General features: G+C 46.6%; 1 protein-coding gene across 2 annotated transcripts in view; it reads right to left on the bottom strand.

Annotated features, from left to right (window-relative positions):
- Positions 1–2,606: 2,606 nt before the first annotated feature.
- The window catches only part of LOC118388333 (E3 ubiquitin-protein ligase PDZRN3-B-like), a 143,927-nt gene continuing 124,418 nt past the window's right edge, over positions 2,607–22,115 (bottom strand). For both annotated transcript variants that reach the window (XM_052526625.1, XM_052526626.1), the window contains 7 exons: positions 15,447–15,700; positions 13,296–13,383; positions 9,216–9,314; positions 8,837–8,899; positions 8,629–8,730; positions 8,376–8,492; positions 2,607–8,067 (listed from right to left, as the gene is read on the bottom strand). In XM_052526625.1, coding sequence (XP_052382585.1) covers positions 6,511–8,067; positions 8,376–8,492; positions 8,629–8,730; positions 8,837–8,899; positions 9,216–9,314; positions 13,296–13,383; positions 15,447–15,700 — 2,280 coding nt within the window. In that variant the 3' untranslated portion in view covers positions 2,607–6,510. The remainder of the gene's footprint in view (positions 8,068–8,375; positions 8,493–8,628; positions 8,731–8,836; positions 8,900–9,215; positions 9,315–13,295; positions 13,384–15,446; positions 15,701–22,115) is intronic.

The following is a 22,115-nucleotide window of genomic DNA, read 5'->3' as shown; positions in this document are numbered from 1 at the left end:
AGAATTGATTGTAAGAGCTTTTTGTTTGCCTTGCGTGCCAAATTGTTATCTCCCATTAAAGGAGTGCGTACACAGCCTTGTACCCAGACATAAATCATAGAGCTTGGGCTCTCTGAGGCTTAAGGAGGAGCAATCCATTACCTTCCAGTAGACATAGAGGAAGTACCTGAGCCTGCTCCCTGGGCTACTCTTATCATCATAATCATCCCCCTTAAGTGATGCAGTCTGGGACATAGACACCAACCCGTGGCGCACTGAGATGCACTCAAACATCCAAGACAGTGTGACAATAAGGCTCATGGAGACATGGATAGACAAGTACACAGAGTCCGATCAGTGTCCACAGGCATGACTTTGGTGTCTGTATCAACATATAATTTTTCTCCAGTATCTTAATCTATGGTCAAAGGTATTTTACAGACCAAATATTCTCTGATATACAACTTTACAATAATATATCTGTCTATCATCCATTCACTTACACATTTCATATGCCTCTGTTCTGTTTTCTAATTGACAGTGGTAACTCAAAAGACTCTGTTAACTTCTCTGGGAGTTGGGTTATTTCTGTGAGGATTGTGTGTGAGAAGTGTAGTGGAGAAGTGTGGGGGAGATAGGGGTCAGGGTGAGTCAGTCACTGGCCTCTGGGTGGAGCGGTCAGTCTGTGGGGGAGAAGTGTGGGGGAGATAGTGGTCAGGGTGAGTCAGTCACTGGCCTCTGGGTGGAGCGGTCAGTCTGTGGGGGAGAAGTGTGGGGGAGATAGGGGTCAGGGTGAGTCAGTCACTGGCCTCTGGGTGGAGCGGTCAGTCTGTGGGGGAGAAGTGTGGGGGAGATAGGGGTCAGGGTGAGTCAGTCACTGGCCTCTGGGTGGAGCGGTCAGTCTGTGGGGGGGAGAAGTGTGGGGGAGATAGGGGTCAGGGTGAGTCAGTCACTGGCCTCTGGGTGGAGCGGTCAGTCTGTGGGGGAGAAGTGTGGGGGAGATAGGGGTCAGGGTGAGTCAGTCACTGGCCTCTGGGTGGAGCGGTCAGTCTGTGGGGGAGAAGTGTGGGGGAGATAGGGGTCAGGGTGAGTCAGTCACTGGCCTCTGGGTGGAGCGGTCAGTCTGTGGGGGAGAAGTGTGGGCGAGATAGGGGTCAGGGTGAGTAGGTCACTGGCCTCTGGGTGGAGCGGTCAGTCTGTGGGGGAGAAGTGTGGGGGAGATGGGGGTCAGTCACTGGCCTCTGGGTGGAGCGGTCAGTCTGTGGGGGAGAAGTGTGGGCGAGATAGGGGTCAGGGTGAGTCAGTCACTGGCCTCTGGGTGGAGCGGTCAGTCTGTGGGGGAGAAGTGTGGGGGAGATAGGGGTCAGGGTGAGTCAGTCACTGGCCTCTGGGTGGAGCGGTCAGTCTGTGGGGGAGAAGTGTGGGGGAGATGGGGGTCAGTCAGTGGCCCCTGGGTGGAGTGGTCAGTCTGTGGGGGAGATAGGGGTCAGGGTGGGTCAGTCAGTGGCCCCTGGGTAGGGCTGTCAGTCTGTGGGGGAGAAGTGTGGGGTAGATGGGGGTCAGCGTGGGTCAGTCAGTGGCTCCTGGGTGGAGTGGTCATTCTGTGGGGGAGAAGTGTGGGGTAGATGGGGGTCAGAGTGGGTCAGTCAGTGGCTCCTGGGTGGAGTGGTCAGTCAAGTGTGGAGGACAAATCCCCCTTGCCGATATTGGTTAATGACATTTCAAGAAGGGATGAGTTGGCTTGTATCCCTATAAGCACATAAGGACTGTAGTACAATTCTTTCAAATCAAATATCATCTATTCCTCTGAATCTGCTCAGCAGTCTGTGGACAAGTGCAGGGCATCTCCGATGGCAGGTTCAATCCACACCATGACTATAATTAGTAATAGGATGCTGTTAGACTGGGGGCATAACAGCAGTGCAGTGGCAGGACAACATTGCATTTTGGCCAATAGTTCAGCTGTATTTAAACTGAGGAAAAGTATAAAAACGGGAATAAAAAAAAAAAAGTCCTTATAGTTCTTTGCAATTCTTACTCATTCGGCAGGTGGCCTAGTGGTTAGAGCATTAGGCCAGTAACCGAAAGGTTGCTACATTGAATCCCCAAGCTGTCAAGGTAAAAATCTGTCATTCAGCCCCTGAACATGGCAGTTAACCCACTGTTCTTAGGCCGTCATTGTACATAAGAATTTGTTCTTAACTGACTTGCCTAGTCAAATAAAGGCTAAAAAAATAAATAAACAAATTCAGACCCTAGTCAGTATCCTTCCTCCTCTGTTCAAACAAATGGCCCTCATCTGTCTGGGATGGTGAGGGAGTTTAGCCTTATTATGGACCTCAGCTGAGATTATAGTCAGTGGCTGAAAAGAACAATGCCAGGAATTGTCAGGCTATTGTATGTTTGCTAATACTCCATAAAATCTTTCATTTTGTATTGAAATCCTGAATTTTGAATGTAGGGTACTATTTCCCATAGCACATTAGAAATGTACTAAGGCATCTTCAAAGCATATACAGTAGGCTGATGCTGTATAAGAGTTGCTCTCTCCTTTACTCACCTGCCATCTACCCACACTGACTCAGTAGGTCAATTAAAAACCCCACACCAGTGTTTGAACGCTCATCAAATATAAAACAATAATTTATTATTTCTCTCATTTGACAAGACATCAAATTGGGTGGCTAAGTAAGGATTTGTTAAGCTGTGTCATTTGGAGTCCTACGAAGGCAAGGCGACTACAATGTGCTTCAATAATAACAGAAAGATTTTTGATTTTAAAAAAATGCGTGACAGTTTACCTCTATCCTGATACATACACAATATCACTTCTTGAAGGTAGAATATGTAACAGATGATACCCACTCGTTGTATAACTTTTTAAAAACAGCACCCATCGAGATCTTCAATAACTAAAAAGTGTTTTGTTTATAAAAAAAAACAGAGGTTGAGTTACATTTACAAAAGTATTTTGCGGATTACGTGCTGACCTTGAAGCTAAATATTTATGTATTTCTTTCAATACGAAAAAGTTATGTACACTACATTCCCAAAAGTATGTGGACACCTGCTTGTCGAACATCTCATTCCAAAATCTTGGGCATTAATATGGAGTTGCTGCTATAACAGCCTCCACTCTTCTGGGAAGGTTTTCTACTAGATGTTGGAACATTGCTGCGGGACTTGCTTCCATTCAGCCATAAGAGCATTAGTGAGGTCAGGCACTGATGTTGGGCGATTAGGCCTGGCTCGCAGTCAATGTTCCAATTCCTCCTAAAGGTGTTCGATTTGGTTGAGGTCAGGGCTCTGTGCAGGTCAGCCAAGTTCTTCCACACCGATCTCGACAAACCATTTTTTTATGGACCTCGCTTTGTGCACAGGGGCTTTGTCATGCTGAAACAGGAAAAGGCCTTCTCCAAACTGTTGCCACAAAGTTGGAAGCACAGAATCATCTAGAATGTCAAAATATACTGTTAAGATTTCCCTTCACTGGAACTAAGTTGGGGAAGGCCTTTTTCACTGGAACTAAGTTCGAGTGAAGGGAAATCTTAACACAACAGCATATTTTTGACATTCTAGATGATTATGTGCTTCCAACTTTGTGGCAACAGTTTGGGGAAGGCCTTTTCCTGTTTCATCATGACAATGCCCTCATGCACAAAGCGAGGTACATAAAGAAATGGTTTGTCGAGATTGGTGTGGAAGAACTTGACTGACCTGCACAGAGCCCTGACCTCAACCAAATCAAACACCTTTAGGAATAATGGTCTGGGGCTGTAGTTCAAACCATGAAAAACAGCCCCAGACCATTATTCCTCCTCCACCAAACTTTACAGTTGGCACTATGCATTGGGGCAGGTAGCGTTCTCCTGGCATCCGACAAACCCAGATTTGTCCGTCGGACTGCCAGATGGTGAAGCATGGTTCATCATTCCAGAGAACGTCTTTCCACTGCTCCAGATTCCAATGGCGACGAGTTTTACATCACTCCAGCCGACACTTATCATTGCACTTGGTGATCTTAGGCTTGTGTCCGGCTGCACGGCCATGGAAATCCATTTCATGAAGCTCCCGATGAACAGTTATTGTGCTGACGTTGCTTCCAGAGGCAGTTTGGAATTTGGTAGTGAGTGTTACAACCGTGGACAGACGATTTTTACGCGCTACACGCTTCAGCACTCGGCGGTGCTGTTCCGTGAGCTTGTGTGGCCTTCCACTTCACGGCTGAGCCGTTGTTGCTACGAGGCGTTTCCACTTCATTATCACAGCATTTGCAGTTGACTGGGGCAGCTCTCGCAGGGCAGAAATTTGATAAACTGCCTTGATGTAAAGTTGGCATCCTATGACTGTGCCACGTTGAAAATCACTGAGCTCTTCAGTATGGGCCATTGTCCTGCCAATGTTTGTCTATAGAGATTGCATGGCTGTGTGCTCAATTTTATACACCTGTCAGCAACGGGTGTGGCTGATATAGCCAAATCCTCTAATTTGAAAGGGTGTCCCCATACTTTTGCATACACAGTGACTTCGGAAACTATTCAGATGCCTTGACTTTTTCCATATTTTGTTACGTTACAGCCTTATTCTAAAATTGATTAAAAAATATATAATCCTCAGTAATCTACATACAATGCCCCATAATGACAAAGCGAGAAAAAATAAATACCTTATTTACGTAAGCATTCAGACACTTTGCTATAAGTCTCAAAATTGAGCTCAGGTGCATCCTGTTTCCATTGACGTTTGTACAACTTGATTGAAGTATACCTGTGGTAAATTCAATTGAATTAAAATGATTTGGAAAGGCACACACCTGGCTATATAAGTTCCACAGTTGACAGTGCATGTCAGACAAAAACCAAGCCATGAGGTCGAAGGAACTGTCCCTAGAGCTCCAAGACAGGATTGTGTTGAGGCACAGAGCTGGGGAAGGGTATCAAAACATTTCTGCAGCATTGAAGGTCCCCAAGAAAACCGTGGCCTCCATAATTCGTAATTGGAAGAAATCTGGAATCACCAAGACTCTTCCTAGAGCTGGCTGCCTGGCCAAACTGAGCAATCAGGGGAGAAGGGCCTTGGTCAGGGAGGTGAGCAAGAACCCAATGGTCACTCTGACAGAGCTCCAGGGTTCCCCTGTGGAGATGGGAGAACCTTCCAGAAGGACAACCATATCTGCAGCACTCCACCAATCAGGCCTTGTTGGTAGAGTGGCCAGACGGAAGCCACTCCTCAGTAAAAGGCACATGACAGCCCGCTTAGAGTTTGCCAAAAGGCACATAAAGACTCTCAGACCACGAGAAACAAGATTCTCTGGTCTGATGAAACCAAAATTGAACTCTTTGGCCTGAATGCCAAGCATCACGTCTGGAGGAAACCTGGCGTCATCTCTACGGTGAAGGATTGTGGTGGCAGCATCATAGTGTGGGGATGTTTTTCAGGGACTGGGAGACAAGTCAGGATTGAGGCAAAGCTGAACGGAGCAAAGTACAGAGAGATCCTTGATGAAAACCTTCTCCAGAGCATTCAGGACCTCAGACTGGGGTGAATGTTCACCTTCGAACAGAACAATGACCCTAAGCACACAGTCAGGGAAATGCAGGAGTAACTTTGGGACAAGTCTCTGAATGTCCTTGAGTGGCCCAGCCAGAGCCCGGACTTGAACCCAATCGATCATCTCTGGAGAGACCTGAAAATAGCTGTGCAGCAACGCTCCCCATCCAACCTGACAGAACTTGAGAGGATTTGCAGAGAAGAATGGGAAGAACTCCCCAAATACAGGTCTGCCAAACCTGCAGCATCATATCCAAGAACACTCGAGGCTGTAATAGCTTCCAAAGGTGTTTCAACAAAGTACTGAGTAAAGGGATTCTGAATACTTATGTAAATGTGATATTTCTGTTTTTTTTATTTTATAAATTAGCAAACATTTCTAAACACCTGTTTTTGTTGTGTCGTTATGGGGTGTAGATTGATGAGGGAAAAATGATTTAATACATTTTAGAATAAGGCTGAAACGTAACAAAATGTAAATGGGTCTGAATACTTTCCGAAGGCACTGTATAGTGTATAACAGTAAAATACTGATAAGAGATACTTGTTAAAAACGTAATAAAACAAAAAAATGTGTAAATGTTGGCTGCTCTTTACTTATGACAAACGGTCTTGACACACAGAACAAAGGTAGAAACTCACTGGGCACACACTGGTTGAGTCAACGTTGTTTCCACATCATTTCAATTCAATTACGTTGAGCCAAAATGCCCAGTTGGAAATGTGCCCAGTGGAAAGTTATTGAAAGTATTTGAAAACAGTATTATCCTGTCAATAATCATCTTCAAAGTCCATCCATGGAACACTTTGTAAAGTATCTCTCAACCGCCCGCAGGGGCCAAAAGGTCCTTCAGAAAGGCTTTACCTGTTTAATATTTACAAAATGTTGCCACATTGAACGAGGCAGAAATCTGTACCCCAATCGGTAGTGTCCTATTTACAGTACATTACACCCCAGGCCTGGCCTGTCCTGTCTGCCTCCTACACTGTGGTGACAGACAGGAGGGAGTTGTACACTCGCGTGCCGTCAGGCGACTTAGCACCGTGGGTCAAAAGTTCCTGGATAGTCATCCAATTGTCAAAGATTTTCTTGTTCCTCTTTTTCATCATCTTTTTGTGGCTCAGCTCAATGATATTGGGCTCCTTCTTGTCGTCATCCAGGCTGGCCTGTTCCTTCAGGCAGTCGGCGCGGCTCTGCTTCATGAACTCGCGGCGCTGTTTCTGCTCCTTGGCGCGCACCGCGTGCTGCTTCCTCTCCTCCTTGCTCCAGTACCGCCCGATCTTCAGCTCGCTGATGGCGTCGTCGTCTGTGGTCATGCCGCTGCGCTCCTCGCGGATACGCAGGGCGCGCTCCTTCAGCAGCTTGTCCCTGATGGGCCTCTTGGTGATGTAGCGTGTGCCATCGCTGCGGATCTTCACCTTCCACTCCTTCTTGGGCTCCAGCATGTCTCTGGGGGTCACAGGGTCACCGCGGCTGACCAGACTGACCAGGCTCATTTGGCTCTGGGCATATTCCACGGCAGACTTCTGCTGGATCAGCTGCATGTAGCTCTGGTAGTGCTGGGCATGGGCCGGGATGTGGGCGTGTTTGTACAGGGAGCGGGGCTGGGCCAGCTTGTGAGTAGACTCTCCCAGCTTACACTCCTTCTCCTCCGCCTGCAGGTCACACTCAGACTCCTTCGAGGAGGAGGGCCTGATTCTGCCGGGACCATCGGCCTCTTGGACAGGAGACAGCAGGGGCTTGAGGATCTTGTTGTTGAGCCCTGTGCTGCTATAGGCCCCGGCCTCGCCCTGGTTCTCTTCCCTCCTTTGGAGGGAGTTGTCTGGGGACAGCTCCAGGGTGAGGGGGGTGCTGCGGCAGCTCTCTCCAGTGTTGTAGGCGCTGGAGCTGTCCTTGTCCGACTTCTCGGGAAGTTCGTTAATGTCAGAGAGCTCGTGGCGGCGCGCATCGATGCTGGTGTTGTAGTTGCGGAACCCGCTGTTGTGCAGCATCCACGACTCACGGTACTGCTCCCTTAGCTGCTGCATCTTGTGGGCCCGGACGATGTTGAGGCATTCAAGCTCAATGCTGTGCAGCTCCTCGTTCAGCAGCTCCAGCTCCTTGTCCACCCCCTCTTCGGCCCTTCCGGCCCTGGCACTCTGGCAGTACAGGCCATGGGGGCCCCCCACGCTCCTCACCTGGCACTTCAGCTCCAGGAGCTCTCGGAAGCGCTCACACTCATCTGCAGGGATACCCAGGAAGTCAGCATGGTCGTAGTCTGCAGAGATGAAGGACTCACTGCTGAAAGGCAGTTCAGTGCTGCCCAGGGTGTCCTGGCTGTAGGTCAGCTTCCTGCGGCTGCGGCTGCAGCTGCCCAGTGTGTTGGAGGCTGTAGTCTGGTCATCCCCCAGGTTCTCCTGCTCAGAGCTCTCGTCGTTGCGTGTGCTCTCGTCGGTGCGCGTGCTCTCGTCGGTGCGGCCAACCCCACTATCCTTCTCGTGGTGGTTGGACAACAGGGTGGCTGTGTCCGTTGTTCCACCATCCTCCTCATGCTTCTTCTGCAACACCAGACAATAGGATTAATAATTGAATCACCTTTTAACACACATTAGTAGTTTTCTCTGTACTTATCATTGACTATGTGAACCTACCCACATCACTGCTACTACATTTCAGTATGTAGAGTACTGTGGGCCATTATGGCAACTGAGCATATGTTACCCTGTATGGAATTGGCTCATCTTCAGCAACATGCAGGTGAGCATATGTGAATCTATGATTGATCAAGCCATCTTGTTGACTCACGCTGTGTGTACTGTGTGTGTCTACAGTGCTGAGGGGCTCTATGCTGGCTGCTGTACCGTACCTGCTGCAGCATGCTGGCGGTGAACTGCATGGCCTGGTGGTGCTGCTGCTCCAGCATGTCCATGTGGAGGTCATCCAGGAAGTCATTCCTGTCGTCATCCATCCAACCCTCATCCAGCTAGGACACAGGGGACAGGAGGGAGAGGGAGGAGGATGTTAGTCTCTTCCAATTAAGGCTACAGTACAACTCAGGAAACTGAGTTTATACATGCCTAGTACTAGAGAGGGGTCTAGGAGGTGGGTGGTGAGATTACCTGGATCTCTGGTCTGGCTACCAGTAGGCACACATTCTGATTCTCCTCACTGGTCAACAAAGCCACAGCATCCTCTCGGTTCTGGATCTCAATTCCATTGATCTAAATGGAGAAGTAGAGGAATGGAATCAGAAATGGGCTCCGAAATGGTCATGCACAATATATTATTATAAAGTTTCTTGTAAGTATTGAGAATGTTCATCCTTACCTGGATAATTCTATCTCCCTCTCTGATCCTACCATCCTTTGCAGCGATGCTGTTTGGGTCAATCTAAAGAAATAACGCAGAGCATGTTTTCATTTCAAGCAGACTTTCAGTCACAGAGGAAAGACAGCATAAAGACAATACAGTTCTTATCTGCAGGTTTTGATATTCTTAATTCAGAGGTGTACTGTCTGTTACTTTAGTGACCATAAGATGATACATGAAGTTCTATCCAACCAGCACCTATTATTCCTGCTTCTTCTTTACATCATAACCGCGACAACAGTATACCAGGGAGGGGGAACCAAGGGAAAAGGGCTTGTCTCTTTTCTTTCAAAAAATGATGTCTGTATCTGGCCATGCCTGCAGATGTGCTACATACCTCACTGACATAGATCCCAGTCTCGTCCTCATCATCAGTCCTGTAGCAGACAGTCAAACCAAGCTTGTCCTGGATGTTGGTTCTGTACAAATCCACTTCCTGCAACAAGGCAAAAACAAAAACATTTAAATCACAGATCTCTCTCTCAATGTGTGGAGTGGAGTTCCATGGTTGCTGTTGTTTTATTATACACCCAGCAGTATATTGAGTTCAACAAAGGTCCATGAACACACAATGATCCATCCATCACAATAATGGCTCCTTCAAGACGATGCCCTGTATCTCTTGGAGACAGTGACAGAATGAACGATGATCCACTGGTTTGCAGCTGAGCAGTATCCCATTTGTCACTAGTCAACACCTGTAATCTGTGAGATACAGACCCTGATACTAGCTGTCCTATGCCTCTGGGTCAGGGGGGTAGAGAGGGTTAACCGCCCAACGCAACTGTTCTCTACCACGGCAGCTGACTATTGAAATCCCCCCTAATCTCCAAAACAGAACATGCAGAATACTCTGTGGTTTCAGACAGGGTTTAAACAAAACAATTGAAGGATTTCCATAAACACACAAACAAAGAGTAAAGTGTATTATTTTCCTGTTACAGTACAATATCCCTTTAAAATGACCTTTCATCTGAACTGATGGCCAGACCTCATTCACACCTCTGTTGTGGAACTACATAAGAAGCCGTTTAGATGTAGCATAGCATCAGTATGCAAATGTTTCAGCACCAGCATAGATAAAGCAAAGCAGTGCGACACAAACAACAACACAGAGTTACACATAAACAAACGTACAGTCAATAACAAAACAGAAAAATCTATGTACAGTGTGTGCAAATGTAGTAAGATTACGGAGCTAAAAAATAGGCCATAGTGGCGAAATAATTACAATTTAGCATTAACACTGGAGTGTTAGATGTGCAGATGATGATGTGCAAGTAAAGATACTGGGGTGCAAAAGAGTAAAAAAATATGTAACAATTTGGGGATGAGGTAGTTGGGTGTACTATTTACAGATGGGCTGTGTACAGTCGTGGCCAAAGGTTTTGAGAATTACACAAATATTAATTGCCACAAAGTTTGCTGCTTCACGGTTTTAAGTTCCTCGGCATACACATCACGGACAAACTGAATTGGTCCACCCACACAGACAGCGTCGTGAAGAAGGCACAGCAGCGCCTCTTCAACCTCAGGAGGCTGAAGAAATTTGGCTTGTCACCAAAAGCACTCACAAACTTCTACAGATGCACAATCGAGAGCATCCTGTCGGGCTGTATCACCGCCTGGTACGGCAACTGCTCCGCCCACAACCGTAAGGCTCTCCAGAGGGTAGTGAGGTCTGCACAACGCATCACCGGGGGCAAACTACCTGCCCTCCAGGACACCTACACCACCCGATGTCGCAGGAAGGCCATAAAGATCATCAAGGACCACAACCACCCGAGCCACTGCCTGTTCACCCCGCTATCATCCAGAAGGCTAGGTCAGTACAGGTGCATCAAAGCAGGGACCGAGAGACTGAAAAACAGCTTCTATCTCAAGGCCATCAGACTGTTAAACAGCCAACACTAACATTGAGTGGCTGCTGCCAACACTGCCTCAACTCCAGCCACTTTAATAATGGAAATTGATGTAAAAAATATATCACTAGCCACTTTAAACAATGCTACTTAATATAATGTTTACATACCCTACATTACCCATCTCAAATGTATATGTATATACTGTACTCTATATCATCTACTGCATCTTTATGTAATACATGTATCACTAGCCACTTTAAACTATGCCACTTTGTTTACATACCCTACATTACTCATCTCATATGTATATAATGTACTCGATACCATCTACTGCATCTTGCCTATGCCATTCTGTACCATCACTCATTCATATATCTTTATGTACATATTATTTATCCCTTTACACTTGTGTGTATAAGGTAGTAGTTTTGGAATTGTTAGGTTAGATTACTACATTGTCGGAACTAGAAGCACAAGCATTTCGCTACACTCGCATTAACATCTGCTAACCATGTGTATGTGACAAATAACATTTGATTTGATTTTATATATATCTTTGTCAGATGTTACTATGAAATACTGAAGTATAATTACAAGCATTTCAGAAGTGTCAAGGCTTTTATTGACAATTACATGAAGTTGATGCAAAGGGTCAATATTTGCAGTGTTCGCCCTTCTTTTTCAAGACCTCCTCAATCCGGCCTGGCATGCTGTCAATTAACTTCTGGGCCACATCCTGACTGATGGCAGCCCATTCTTGCATAATCAATGCTTGGAGTTTGTCAGAATTTGTGGGGTTTTGTTTTTCCACCCGTCTTTTGAGGATTGACCACAACTTCTCAATGGGATTAAGGTCTGGGGAGTTTCCTGGCCACGGACCCAAAATATCAATGTTTTGAGATGTTGCTTCAATATATCCACATAATTTCCCTCCCTCATGATGCCATCTATTTTGTGAAGTGCAGCAGTCCCTCCTGCAGCAAAGCACCCCCACAACATGATTCTGCCACCCCCGTGCTTCACAGTTGGGATGTGTTCTTCGGCTTGCAAGCCTCCCCCTTTTTCCCAAAACATAACGATGGTCATTATGGCCAAACAGTTCTATTTTTGTTTCATCAGACCAGAGGACATTTCTCCAAAAAGTATGATCTTTGTCCCCATGTGCAGTTACAACCTGTAGTCTGGCTTTTTATGATGGTTTTGGGGCAGTGGCTTCTTCCTTGCAGAGCGGCCTTTCAGGTTATGTCGATATAGGACTCGTTTTACTGTGGATATCGATATTTTTGTACCCGTTTCCTCCAGCATCTTCACAAGGTCCTTTTCTGTTGTTCTGGGATTGATTTGCACTTTTTGCACCAATGTACGTTCATCTCTAGGAGACAGAACGCATCTTCTTCCAGAGCGGTATGACGGCTGCTTGGTCCCATGGTGTTTATACTTGCGTACCATTGTTTGTACAGATGAACGTGGTACCTTCAGGCGTTTGGAAATTGCTGCCAAGAATGAACCAAACTTGTGGAAGTCTACAATTTTTTTTCTGAGGTCTTGGCTGATTTTCTTTTGATTTTCCCATGATGTCAAACAAAGACGCACTGAGTTTGAAGGTAGGCCTTGAAATACATCCACAGGTACACCTCCAATTGACTCAAATGATGCAAATTAGCCTATCAGAAGCTTCTAAAGCCATGACATAATTTTCTGGAATTTTCCAAGCTGTTTAAAGCACAGTCAAGTTTGTGTATATAAACTTCTGACCCATTGGAATTGTGATACAGTGAATTATAAGTGAAATAATCTGTCTGTAAACAATTGTTGGAAAAATGACTTGTGTCATGCACAATGTAGATTTCCAAACCGACTTGCCAAAACTATAGGTTGTTAACAAGAGTTGTTAATAAACAAGTATACCCTAAGTATATGTAAAACTCAGACTTCAACTTTATCTTCATTGAGAAGGTGAGAGGGAGAGAAGGGGTGGAGAGGGGGAGAGGGTGAGAAGAAGAGGGTGAGATGGGTAGAGAGGAGGAGAAGAAGAGAGTGGGAGAGAAGGGGTGGAGAGTGGGAGAGAAGGGGTGGAGAGGGGGAGAGGGTGAGAAGAAGAGGGTGAGATGGGTAGAGAGGAGGAGAGGGGGAGAAGAAGAGGGTGAGATTGGTAGAGAGGAGGAGAGGGGGAGAAGAAGAGGGTGAGATTGGTAGAGAGGAGGAGAGGGGGAGAAGAAGAGAGGGGGAGAAGATGAGAGGGTGAGAAGATGAGAGGGTGAGATGGGTAGAGAGGGTGAGATGGGTAGAGAGGAGGAGAGGGGGACAAGAAGAGAGGGTGAGATGGGTAGAGAGGGTGAGATGGGTAGAGAGGAGGAGAGGGGACAAGAAGAGAGGTTGAGATGGGTAGAGAGGAGGAGAGGGGGACAAGAAGAGAGGGTGAGATGGGTAGAGAGGGTGAGATGGGTAGAGAGGAGGAGAGGGGACAAGAAGAGAGGGTGAGATGGGTAGAGAGGAGGAGAAAGGTAGATGGTGAGAGGGAGAAAAAGAGAAGGTAGTCATCTGTCTGTTACCTCATATTCCAGCTCCTCTCGATCCATCTCCTGCTGCATGCCCTCCAGGAAATCATTGGGGTCAAAGTACTCGTGCCCAGGGGAATGCCTATGAAAGTAATTCAACACAATAAAGATAGTTGTATGGGAAATAGACCGACCTACAGAAACTAATAACACTATTGTTCTTACAGATTACAAGGCTTGTCATTATTAATCTGTTACTACAGTGTTTCAGTTAGATCTTATTACATTGCTAAATTTGGAATGAGAATGGAAAACAACTGCCCACATTATTTTGTAAGAGTGGAATCTTAAATCAAGTTTTAAGAAGTGTCTTTGGCCTGAGGTTAATCAGAAATTAAAATGTTCTGTTTTTAATTTGACTTAAATCAATTAAAATAATAATGATTGACGATTAAAGAGCAGCTGTTCCTACCGATAATGAGTTACACACATAGACTGTGAGATCTGGGCCACGCATAGACTGTGAGATCTGGGCCACGCATAGACTGTGAGCTCTGGGCCACAGCTCCAGGCCACACGTAGACTGTGAGCTCTGGGCCACACATAGACTGTGAGCTCTGGGCCACACATAGACTGTGAGCTCTGGGCCACACATAGACTGTGAGCTCTGGGCCACACATAGACTGTGAGCTCTGGGCCACAGCTCCAGGCCACACGTAGACTGTGAGCTCTGGGCCACACATAGACTGTGAGCTCTGGGCCACACATAGACTGTGAGCTCTGGGCCACGCATAGACTGTGAGCTCTGGGCCACGCATAGACTGTGAGCTCTGGGCCACGCATAGACTGTGAGCTCTGGGCCACACATAGACTGTGAGCTCTGGGCCACGCATAGACTGTGAGCTCTGGGCCACGCATAGACTGTGAGCTCTGGGCCACAGCTCCAGGCCACACGTAGACTGTGAGCTCTGGGCCACACATAGACTGTGAGCTCTGGGCCACACATAGACTGTGAGCTCTGGGCCACGCATAGACTGTGAGCTCTGGGCCACAGCTCCAGGCCACACATAGACTGTGAGCTCTGGGCCACACATAGACTGTGAGCTCTGGGCCACACATAGACTGTGAGCTCTGGGCCACGCATAGACTGTGAGCTCTGGGCCACGCATAGACTGTGAGCTCTGGGCCACACATAGACTGTGAGCTCTGGGCCACACATAGACTGTGAGCTCTGGGCCACACATAGACTGTGAGCTCTGGGCCACGCATAGACTGTGAGCTCTGGGCCACACATAGACTGTGAGCTCTGGGCCACGCATAGACTGTGAGCTCTGGGCCACGCATAGACTGTGAGCTCTGGGCCACACATAGACTGTGAGCTCTGGGCCACGCATAGACTGAGCTCCGGGCCACGCATAGACTGTGAGCTCTGGGCCACGCATAGACTGAGCTCTGGGCCACACATAGACTGTGAGCTCTGGGCCACGCATAGACTGTGAGCTCTGGGCCACACATAGACTGTGAGCTCTGGGCCACGCATAGACTGTGAGCTCTGGGCCACGCATAGACTGTGAGCTCTGGGCCACACATAGACTGTGAGCTCTGGGCCACGCATAGACTGAGCTCCGGGCCACGCATAGACTGTGAGCTCTGGGCCACGCATAGACTGAGCTCCGGGCCACACATAGACTGTGAGCTCTGGGCCACGCATAGACTGAGCTCCAGGCCACGCATAGACTGTGAGCTCCGGGCCACACATAGACTGTGAGCTCCGGGCCACACATAGACTGTGAGCTCCGGGCCACACATAGACTGTGAGCTCTGGGCCACACATAGACTGTGAGCTCTGGGCCACACAGACACACAGCTAGTGGACGACAGACAAGGCCATCATCTTCATTTAAGCATGTGTCCCAGGACCTGATATCTCACTAAGTGACAGCTGTAACATTCACATGAACTTCGGTTAGATGGTTCTGTTTTAATGAACTGGCAAAGTGACACTGTATCCAAATATTTTTCCTTTACCTGAGCCTTTTCTTTACTGACCGGTTAAGTTTTCAACAACATTATTTTGCATCAAGTCCTTTTCCAATCATTGACCATGAATGGACAAAAAAATAAATAAAGGAATCATCTTGTCTTTTAACCCCGTCCCTCCCCTTAACTCTATCCCAGCAGATAGGACAGTGTACTGTAACTCACTCCTCAGGCATTAGGTATTGCTCCAGCACAGCCACGGCAGGGGTGGAGGCAGGTAGCTTGGTGAGGGCCATGATGTGTTGAAAGGTGATGTCTGTCTGGGTGCTGATGTCTACCACCTCGGTGTCTGAGGCAGGGATAGAGGGTTTGGGGCGGGGGGCCCGGCGAAGCACATGGACCATGATGGGCTCCTTGGCCGTGCGGAAGACCTCCACTGCCTGGTCATGGGTGGCCTTGGACAGGTCCTTCCCATTCACCTGCACACACAGATGAGACAGGATATGGTTAACTATAGAAGAACAGCGTTAGGTGTCTGGATTTGACTTTGAAAAGTATTTATTTTTCAGTGGCTATATGACAGTTTGCTTGTACACAGCACACTGTTGTAACACACACACAGAGAGTAAATGAGGGGATGAGACATACTTAAATTACACTATTAATCTCTCTCTATTGCTTCCCCCATCTCTCATGTTCACAAGCTGGGGTTTATTGTAAGTAGATGGATACAGTACATTCCCAAGATGATACAACATCCCTCCTCATGTTACATAAGCCCTGATATCATCATATTGTAGATGATCACACCATCAGATCACTGGATGAGTGTGTCTGTGGATTTCCACAAAACTCCAGGAGGAGAGTTTTCCGGTTTGACAGTTGCGTGTGATAATGTATTACTGCCTCAGTCTGACAGGGTCAAAGAATGACCAAGCAGCATAGGACATTAATTAGGACTGAGCCTCTCTTTAATTAATCAAGAAGAAGAACCTGACCTCCACTCAGAGACTAGCTGCTATGCCAGGCTGCTGCAGTATGTTAACCTGGGGAGATTATTTTGAGCAGCAGGCCGGACTGCAGTGTCACACAGAAGAAGCTAGTTAAATTGGGATGAGCCACTAAAGTCAATCCCCTCTGCCTTCTCAATCCTTATAATGAAGAGGATGTGTCATTGTATCTCATTAGGGATTTACCGTTTGTTATACATGCATTGTTTAGGTGGTTACATAATAGTATAGGACAATATTATTTCATTAAAACGTGTAGTTTTTAAGTAACAAAACATGACAAAGAAAAAGCACTGAGAACTGTGTAGCCTACCTGTTCACCAGAGAAAAAAATCCTAGACCAAACCCTAAATGACTTAAATGTAACCCCCAAAAGAACAGCCAAAACAACAAAACAGGAGTGAACTTCATTAAGATGTCAGGAAGCAAAGACAGCACCACACGAGATGGGTTGTCCTCCTGCTAGCAGTGCTGCACGGCATCCTGGGTCAGCAGCCTGCCTCTCTTCTCGGCTTATCAGGCCTCTCTCAGAGCCTTCGCCAGTTCCACTCTCAAATTCCGCAGCATTTGGAATTTGTTTGCTTGTGATTCCTGGAGGTGTAAGAGCTTTGATAGGAGAGAGCTTTGATAGTTTCAGTGGCTGGCCACGCTCTCCTCTCCCCCTGCGTGCACTACACAAACACAGGCCAGGGCCAAGATAGCCCACTGTGGGCTCACTGAGAAGACTGATGTCCAGGTGTATACCTCTGGAGCTCATTAGACATGTTCTCTCTCTCTGGATTAATTTTCTGAAAAGCGTGGAATTGGTTGAAACTGTTACTGTTTCCTCTTGCCATATTTGTCTCATTCTAATTCACAGCAGAAGTTCAGTCTTAACTGGGAGGCTGTAGAACAGGGACAGCAGCAATGTCAACCCTGTCCCTGTGACTTAATTATGGCATGTGTGCCATCCTGTATTCTGATTCCAGTCTGGTTGTGCTTGTATCTAATACCTATTATAATAGCCAAATTTGCCTACTTTCTATGGTACATTGCCAGTGCTCTGTGGTAATACTTGTATCTTAGAATGTGCTCCATGCTAAGACATCACCACAGAGCACTGAGCTGTGAGTGTGTGTGTGTATGTGTGGAAGGAGGAGGAGGGGACATTGTGCACTTCAACTTTGAAGAGGTTATGTGCTCACTAATAACAAGAGAGGATTAACGCTAATCCCAGCCTAGAGGATAATTGTATCATCTCAAATGAGTTCAATTTCCACTTCTCCAACGTCACAATTTGGCCAAAAGTAATAACTTCCATTTACAATTTGCATTTAATAATTGAGAGAAAATGGAATGAGAAGAGATGTGCCGAATCATTACGAAATTGAAATAATAAAAAAAGATGAATGTGAGGACGAGTGCTGAGAGGCTTTGGAGACGTTTGGCAAACACACACAGGCTATAAACAAACAAGTAAAAACAAAGTTCCGCTGTCACCGCTTTCTCTGTCTCTCTCTGTTCATTTTTCTGGGTTAGCAGAGTCTTGTCTGTGTGGCCGTCCCTTACTCAGACAGGCCTGTTTGCCCTGTAATCGCAGTTGTCCTTGAAGGCAGTGACCCGGAGACAAAGCCAAGCCCCTCCAGGAGAGCTGGAGCATTCTGCATAATAATACACCATTTGAAAGGAGTCCGAGATGGCATGATACAGCAGACTAAATGTTAGGAGTTTTATCATTGGCCATAAAATGAGTTGAATGTTGGACCTCAGACTCTGTCTGTGTCTCGTCCTGGAGGTAATGAGGAACACAAATTAACAGCCCAGCCACCCCCCCTTAACCTTACTCAACCCCAAACAACCATGGAATGCAAATAAATACAGATTGAGACTTTAGCATGAAGGCAGCAGGTGTGTGTGTGTGTGTGTGTGTGTGTGTGTGTGTGTGTGTGTGTGTGTGTATATCAGCCTCTCCCTGATTGCTGACCTGCTGCCAAATAGGCGTATCTGTCAATTTGTGAGAAAAGTAACTTTCATTCTAGCCCAATACTGTAGCTGTGGGCTGCCTTAAGAGAACTCAAGGCATGTGGAAGAAACGTCAACAGCACCAAGTGGAGGTGTAGAACTTTGAGTATAATTGATGAAAATATTATATTGGAAAGGCTTTACGGAAACTACAGATTTGAGCCAAGGCATACAATACAACATGTTCATGCTCCAACTAATCTTTCTTAATTAAAGAAGAGAACATCATTAAAGAAGGACTGTTTCTTTTCCTTTAGGCGATGCAGCCAGTGAGGTGAATGGAGTGGAAATGGCCAGGTAAAGACGGTACCTTTCAACAGTGGGTAGGCAGGAGAGCCCTGGGAACCTCTGTTTATATAGACACTTGTTCAGAAGGGACCATGAGTGGCGCTCACTTCTCTCTCTAAAGTCTCTCTTTATGGTTCAATACACCTCTTAAGAAAATTCTTCAAAGTCTGAATTTATTTTAACAGAGAGAGGAAGGTCGGACATGATAGAGAGAGTGGAGGGAGGCTTGACAGCTTAGTTTCAGGGGGCCTATAGCTGCTTGAGTGGCAGTGGAAGTGTTTTCTCAATGTGGGTTCATTCAGTTCCCAACTACAGTTAATCCCTTCTTTTATTTCACGTTTAAAAATGTTAAACAAAAAAGCAGTACGGCTTGGTGAGCTTGTTAATGGTCTCATTCTGAGTGTGTGTGGTTTGTGTGGGTTTTATTCTTTTGACTGACTGTGGGGAAAGTCTTTACATTTCTGAGTTAAAAACAGAGCAGTCTTTATTTACTGCAGCAGGCAGGTTTACAGAGGATTACAGAACAAATAGAAAGAAACTCATTCCGCTAATAAGCATGGCAGGCTGAAAAAGACACTACTGATTACTTTCTCCTAATCTGATATAAGCATGGGATATACTGTTATCCATAGTAGATCAATAAAATACCCAGAATCACTTCCTTTAGGCATTCTGCTGCTTTCCTCTTAATGAGCTCAATGTAAGGTGCTAATCAAGAAGGGCTTTCCTAGTTTCCCACACTGATGGAACAAGCACCTTTTACTTACAATTTGAACAACGGTTTTAACTGAGATGACTGAGAATTGCTCTGAACCAGGCTGTGCTGTGTGACATTGGTTTACACTGGTCAGGATAGAACATCTGGCCGTGAGGTCGAGTCTGTGTGTTATCCTCATGGATAACATGAGGATGGGAGTGGAGTGTGTCTGCTGGCAGTTTACCACAGCAGTCTCCGACTCTGTCTGCCTCTATCTGTTGCTGCACAGTGAAGGCAGGAGATGGAAACAAAAGGGGAGCGAGGGATTGACCCAGTGGGGTAGTAATCACTGGCAGTGGGGCTGGGACCCAGGGCTCTGTCACCCTTCACTATCTCCCTCTGCTGGCCCACAGTCACCAATCCCACCAGCAGCCCAGCAGCAGCACACACAGGCTCATTTCTCCACACCCCCCCTGTGAGGACTGACAGCGGATCATATTTTACTCCAGCAGGCAGCATCTCCTGTTAGCTCTACCATCCTTTACCCAGGACGGCTTCATCTCAGATGATATAGTAGTACACTCAGAGAAACAGCTGCTGTGTGTGTAACCCATGCCTTCCTCTCTCAATCATCTCAGAAAGCCAGGACACAAACTACAAACACACCCAATCAAAATAAACTTGTCTGTTTAAACGACAGTGACTAATGGCATCAAGCCATATCCTGCAGGGATCGCAGCAGGGCTACAGGAGCCACCTGGGGCATCCTCATCTCCACACAGGGAATTAAAGCTCTGGGTCCCAGGTGCCCCCCACAGTAAAAGGTAGAACAAAAACACACAATAAATGAAAATAAGAACATGAGGGTCAGTTCCAATATCATACTTACAATGTGCAGGGATACTGGAGTTATAGAGATAGATATGTTTAAGGGTAAGGTGACTTGGCATCAGGATATACACTACTTGACCGATGCTCGCCGAACATCTCATTCCAAAATCATGGGTATCAATATGGCGTTGGTCCCCCCTTTGCTGCTATAACTGCCTCCACTCTTCTGAGAAGGCTTTCCACTAGATGTTGGTACATTGCTGCAAAGACTTGATTCCAGTCAGCCACAAGAGCATTAGTGAGGTCGGCCACTGATGTTAGGCGATTAGGCAAGGCTTGCAGTCGGCATTCCAATTGCTCCCAAAGGTGTTCAATTGGTTGAGGTCAGGGCACTGTGCAAGTTCTTCCATACTAATTTCTGCATGGACCTTGTTTTTTGCACGGGGGCATTTTCATGTTGAAACAGGAAAGGGCCTTCCCCAAACTGTTACCACAAAGTCGGAAGCACAGAATCGTCTAGATTATCATTGTATGCTGTAACATTAAGATTTCCCTTCACTGGAACTAAGGGGCCTAGTCCGAAATATGAAAAACAACCCCAGACCAATATTACTCCTCCACCAAACTTTACAGTTGGCACTATGCATTGGGATAGGTAGCGTTCTCCTGGCATCCGACAAACCCAGACTCGTCCATCGGACTGCCAGATAGTGAAGCGTGATTCATCGCTCCAGAGAATGCGTTTCCACTGCTCCAGAGTCCAATGGCGGCGAGATTTACACCACTTCCACCGATTCTTGGCATTGCGTATGGTGATCTTAGGCTTGTGTGAGGCTGCTCAGCCATGAAAACCCATTTCATTAAGCTCCAGATGAACAGTTCTTGTGCTGACATTGCTTCCAGAGGCAGTTTGGAACTCGATACGGAGTGTTGCAACCGTGGACAGACGTTTTTTATGCGCTACTCGCTTTAGTGGTTCCGTTCTGTGGGCTTGTGTGGCCTAACACTTAGTAGCTGAGCTGTTGTTGTTCCTAGATTTTCCACTAAACAATAACAGCACTTACAGTTGACCGGGGCAGCTCTAGCAGGGCAGAAACTTGAAGAACTGACTTGTTGGAAAGGTGGTATCCTATGACGGTGCCACGTTGAAAGTCACTGAGCTCTATAGTAAGGCAATTCTACTGCCATTGTTTGTCTACAGAGATTGCATGGCTATGTGCTCTATGTTATACACCTGTCAACAATGGGTGTGGCTGAAATATCTAAATTCACTAATTTGAACTGGTGTCCATATACTTTTGAGTGGAGAGTAGCAGCAGCATATGTGATGATTGAATGTGAGTGTGTGTGCATGCATTTTATGTGTGTGCTGGAGTGTCAGTGTGCGTGAGTGTGTAGAGTTGTGTGCATAGAGACAGTGTGCATAGTGACATTTTTAAAAATAAATACAAGGGTCAACTCAGATAGTCCGTGTAGTCATGTTGTTAGCTATTTAGAAGTCTTATAGCTTGGGGATAGAAAATGTTCAGGAGCCTGGTGGTGTCAGACTTGATGCACCTGTACCACTTGCCATGCTGAAGCAGAGAGAACAGTCTATGGTTTGGGTGGCTGGAGTCTAACGATTTTCAGGCCTTCCTTTCACACCGCCTGTTATAGAGGTCCAGGATGGCAGGGAGCTTGACCCTAGTGATGTACTGGGTTGTCCTCACCACCCTCTGTAGCGCCATACGATCGAGAGTGGTGCTGTTGCCATAGCAAGCAGTGATAAAGCCAGTCAAGATGCTCTCAATGGTGAAGCTGTAGAACTTTGAGGATCTGAGGGGCCCATGCCAAACTTTTTCAACTTCCTGAGGGGGAAGAGGCGCTGTCGAGCCTTCTTCATGACTGTACGTGTGGACCATTTAAAGTCCTTAGTGATTTGAACCCTGAGGAACTTTAAGGTCTCGATCCACTGCAGCGCAGTTGATGTGGATGGGGGCGTGCTCGCCACCCTGTTTCTTGTAATCCACTATCAGCTCCTTGGTTTTACTGATGTTGTGGGAGAGGTTGTTTTCCCGGCACCACACT

This window comes from Oncorhynchus keta, chromosome 10 (genome assembly GCF_023373465.1).
Source record: "Oncorhynchus keta strain PuntledgeMale-10-30-2019 chromosome 10, Oket_V2, whole genome shotgun sequence".
NCBI classification, from domain to species: domain Eukaryota; kingdom Metazoa; phylum Chordata; class Actinopteri; order Salmoniformes; family Salmonidae; genus Oncorhynchus; species Oncorhynchus keta.
The sequence above is the reverse complement of the archived record's forward strand: the minus strand, read 5'-3'. Positions and strand labels throughout refer to the sequence as shown.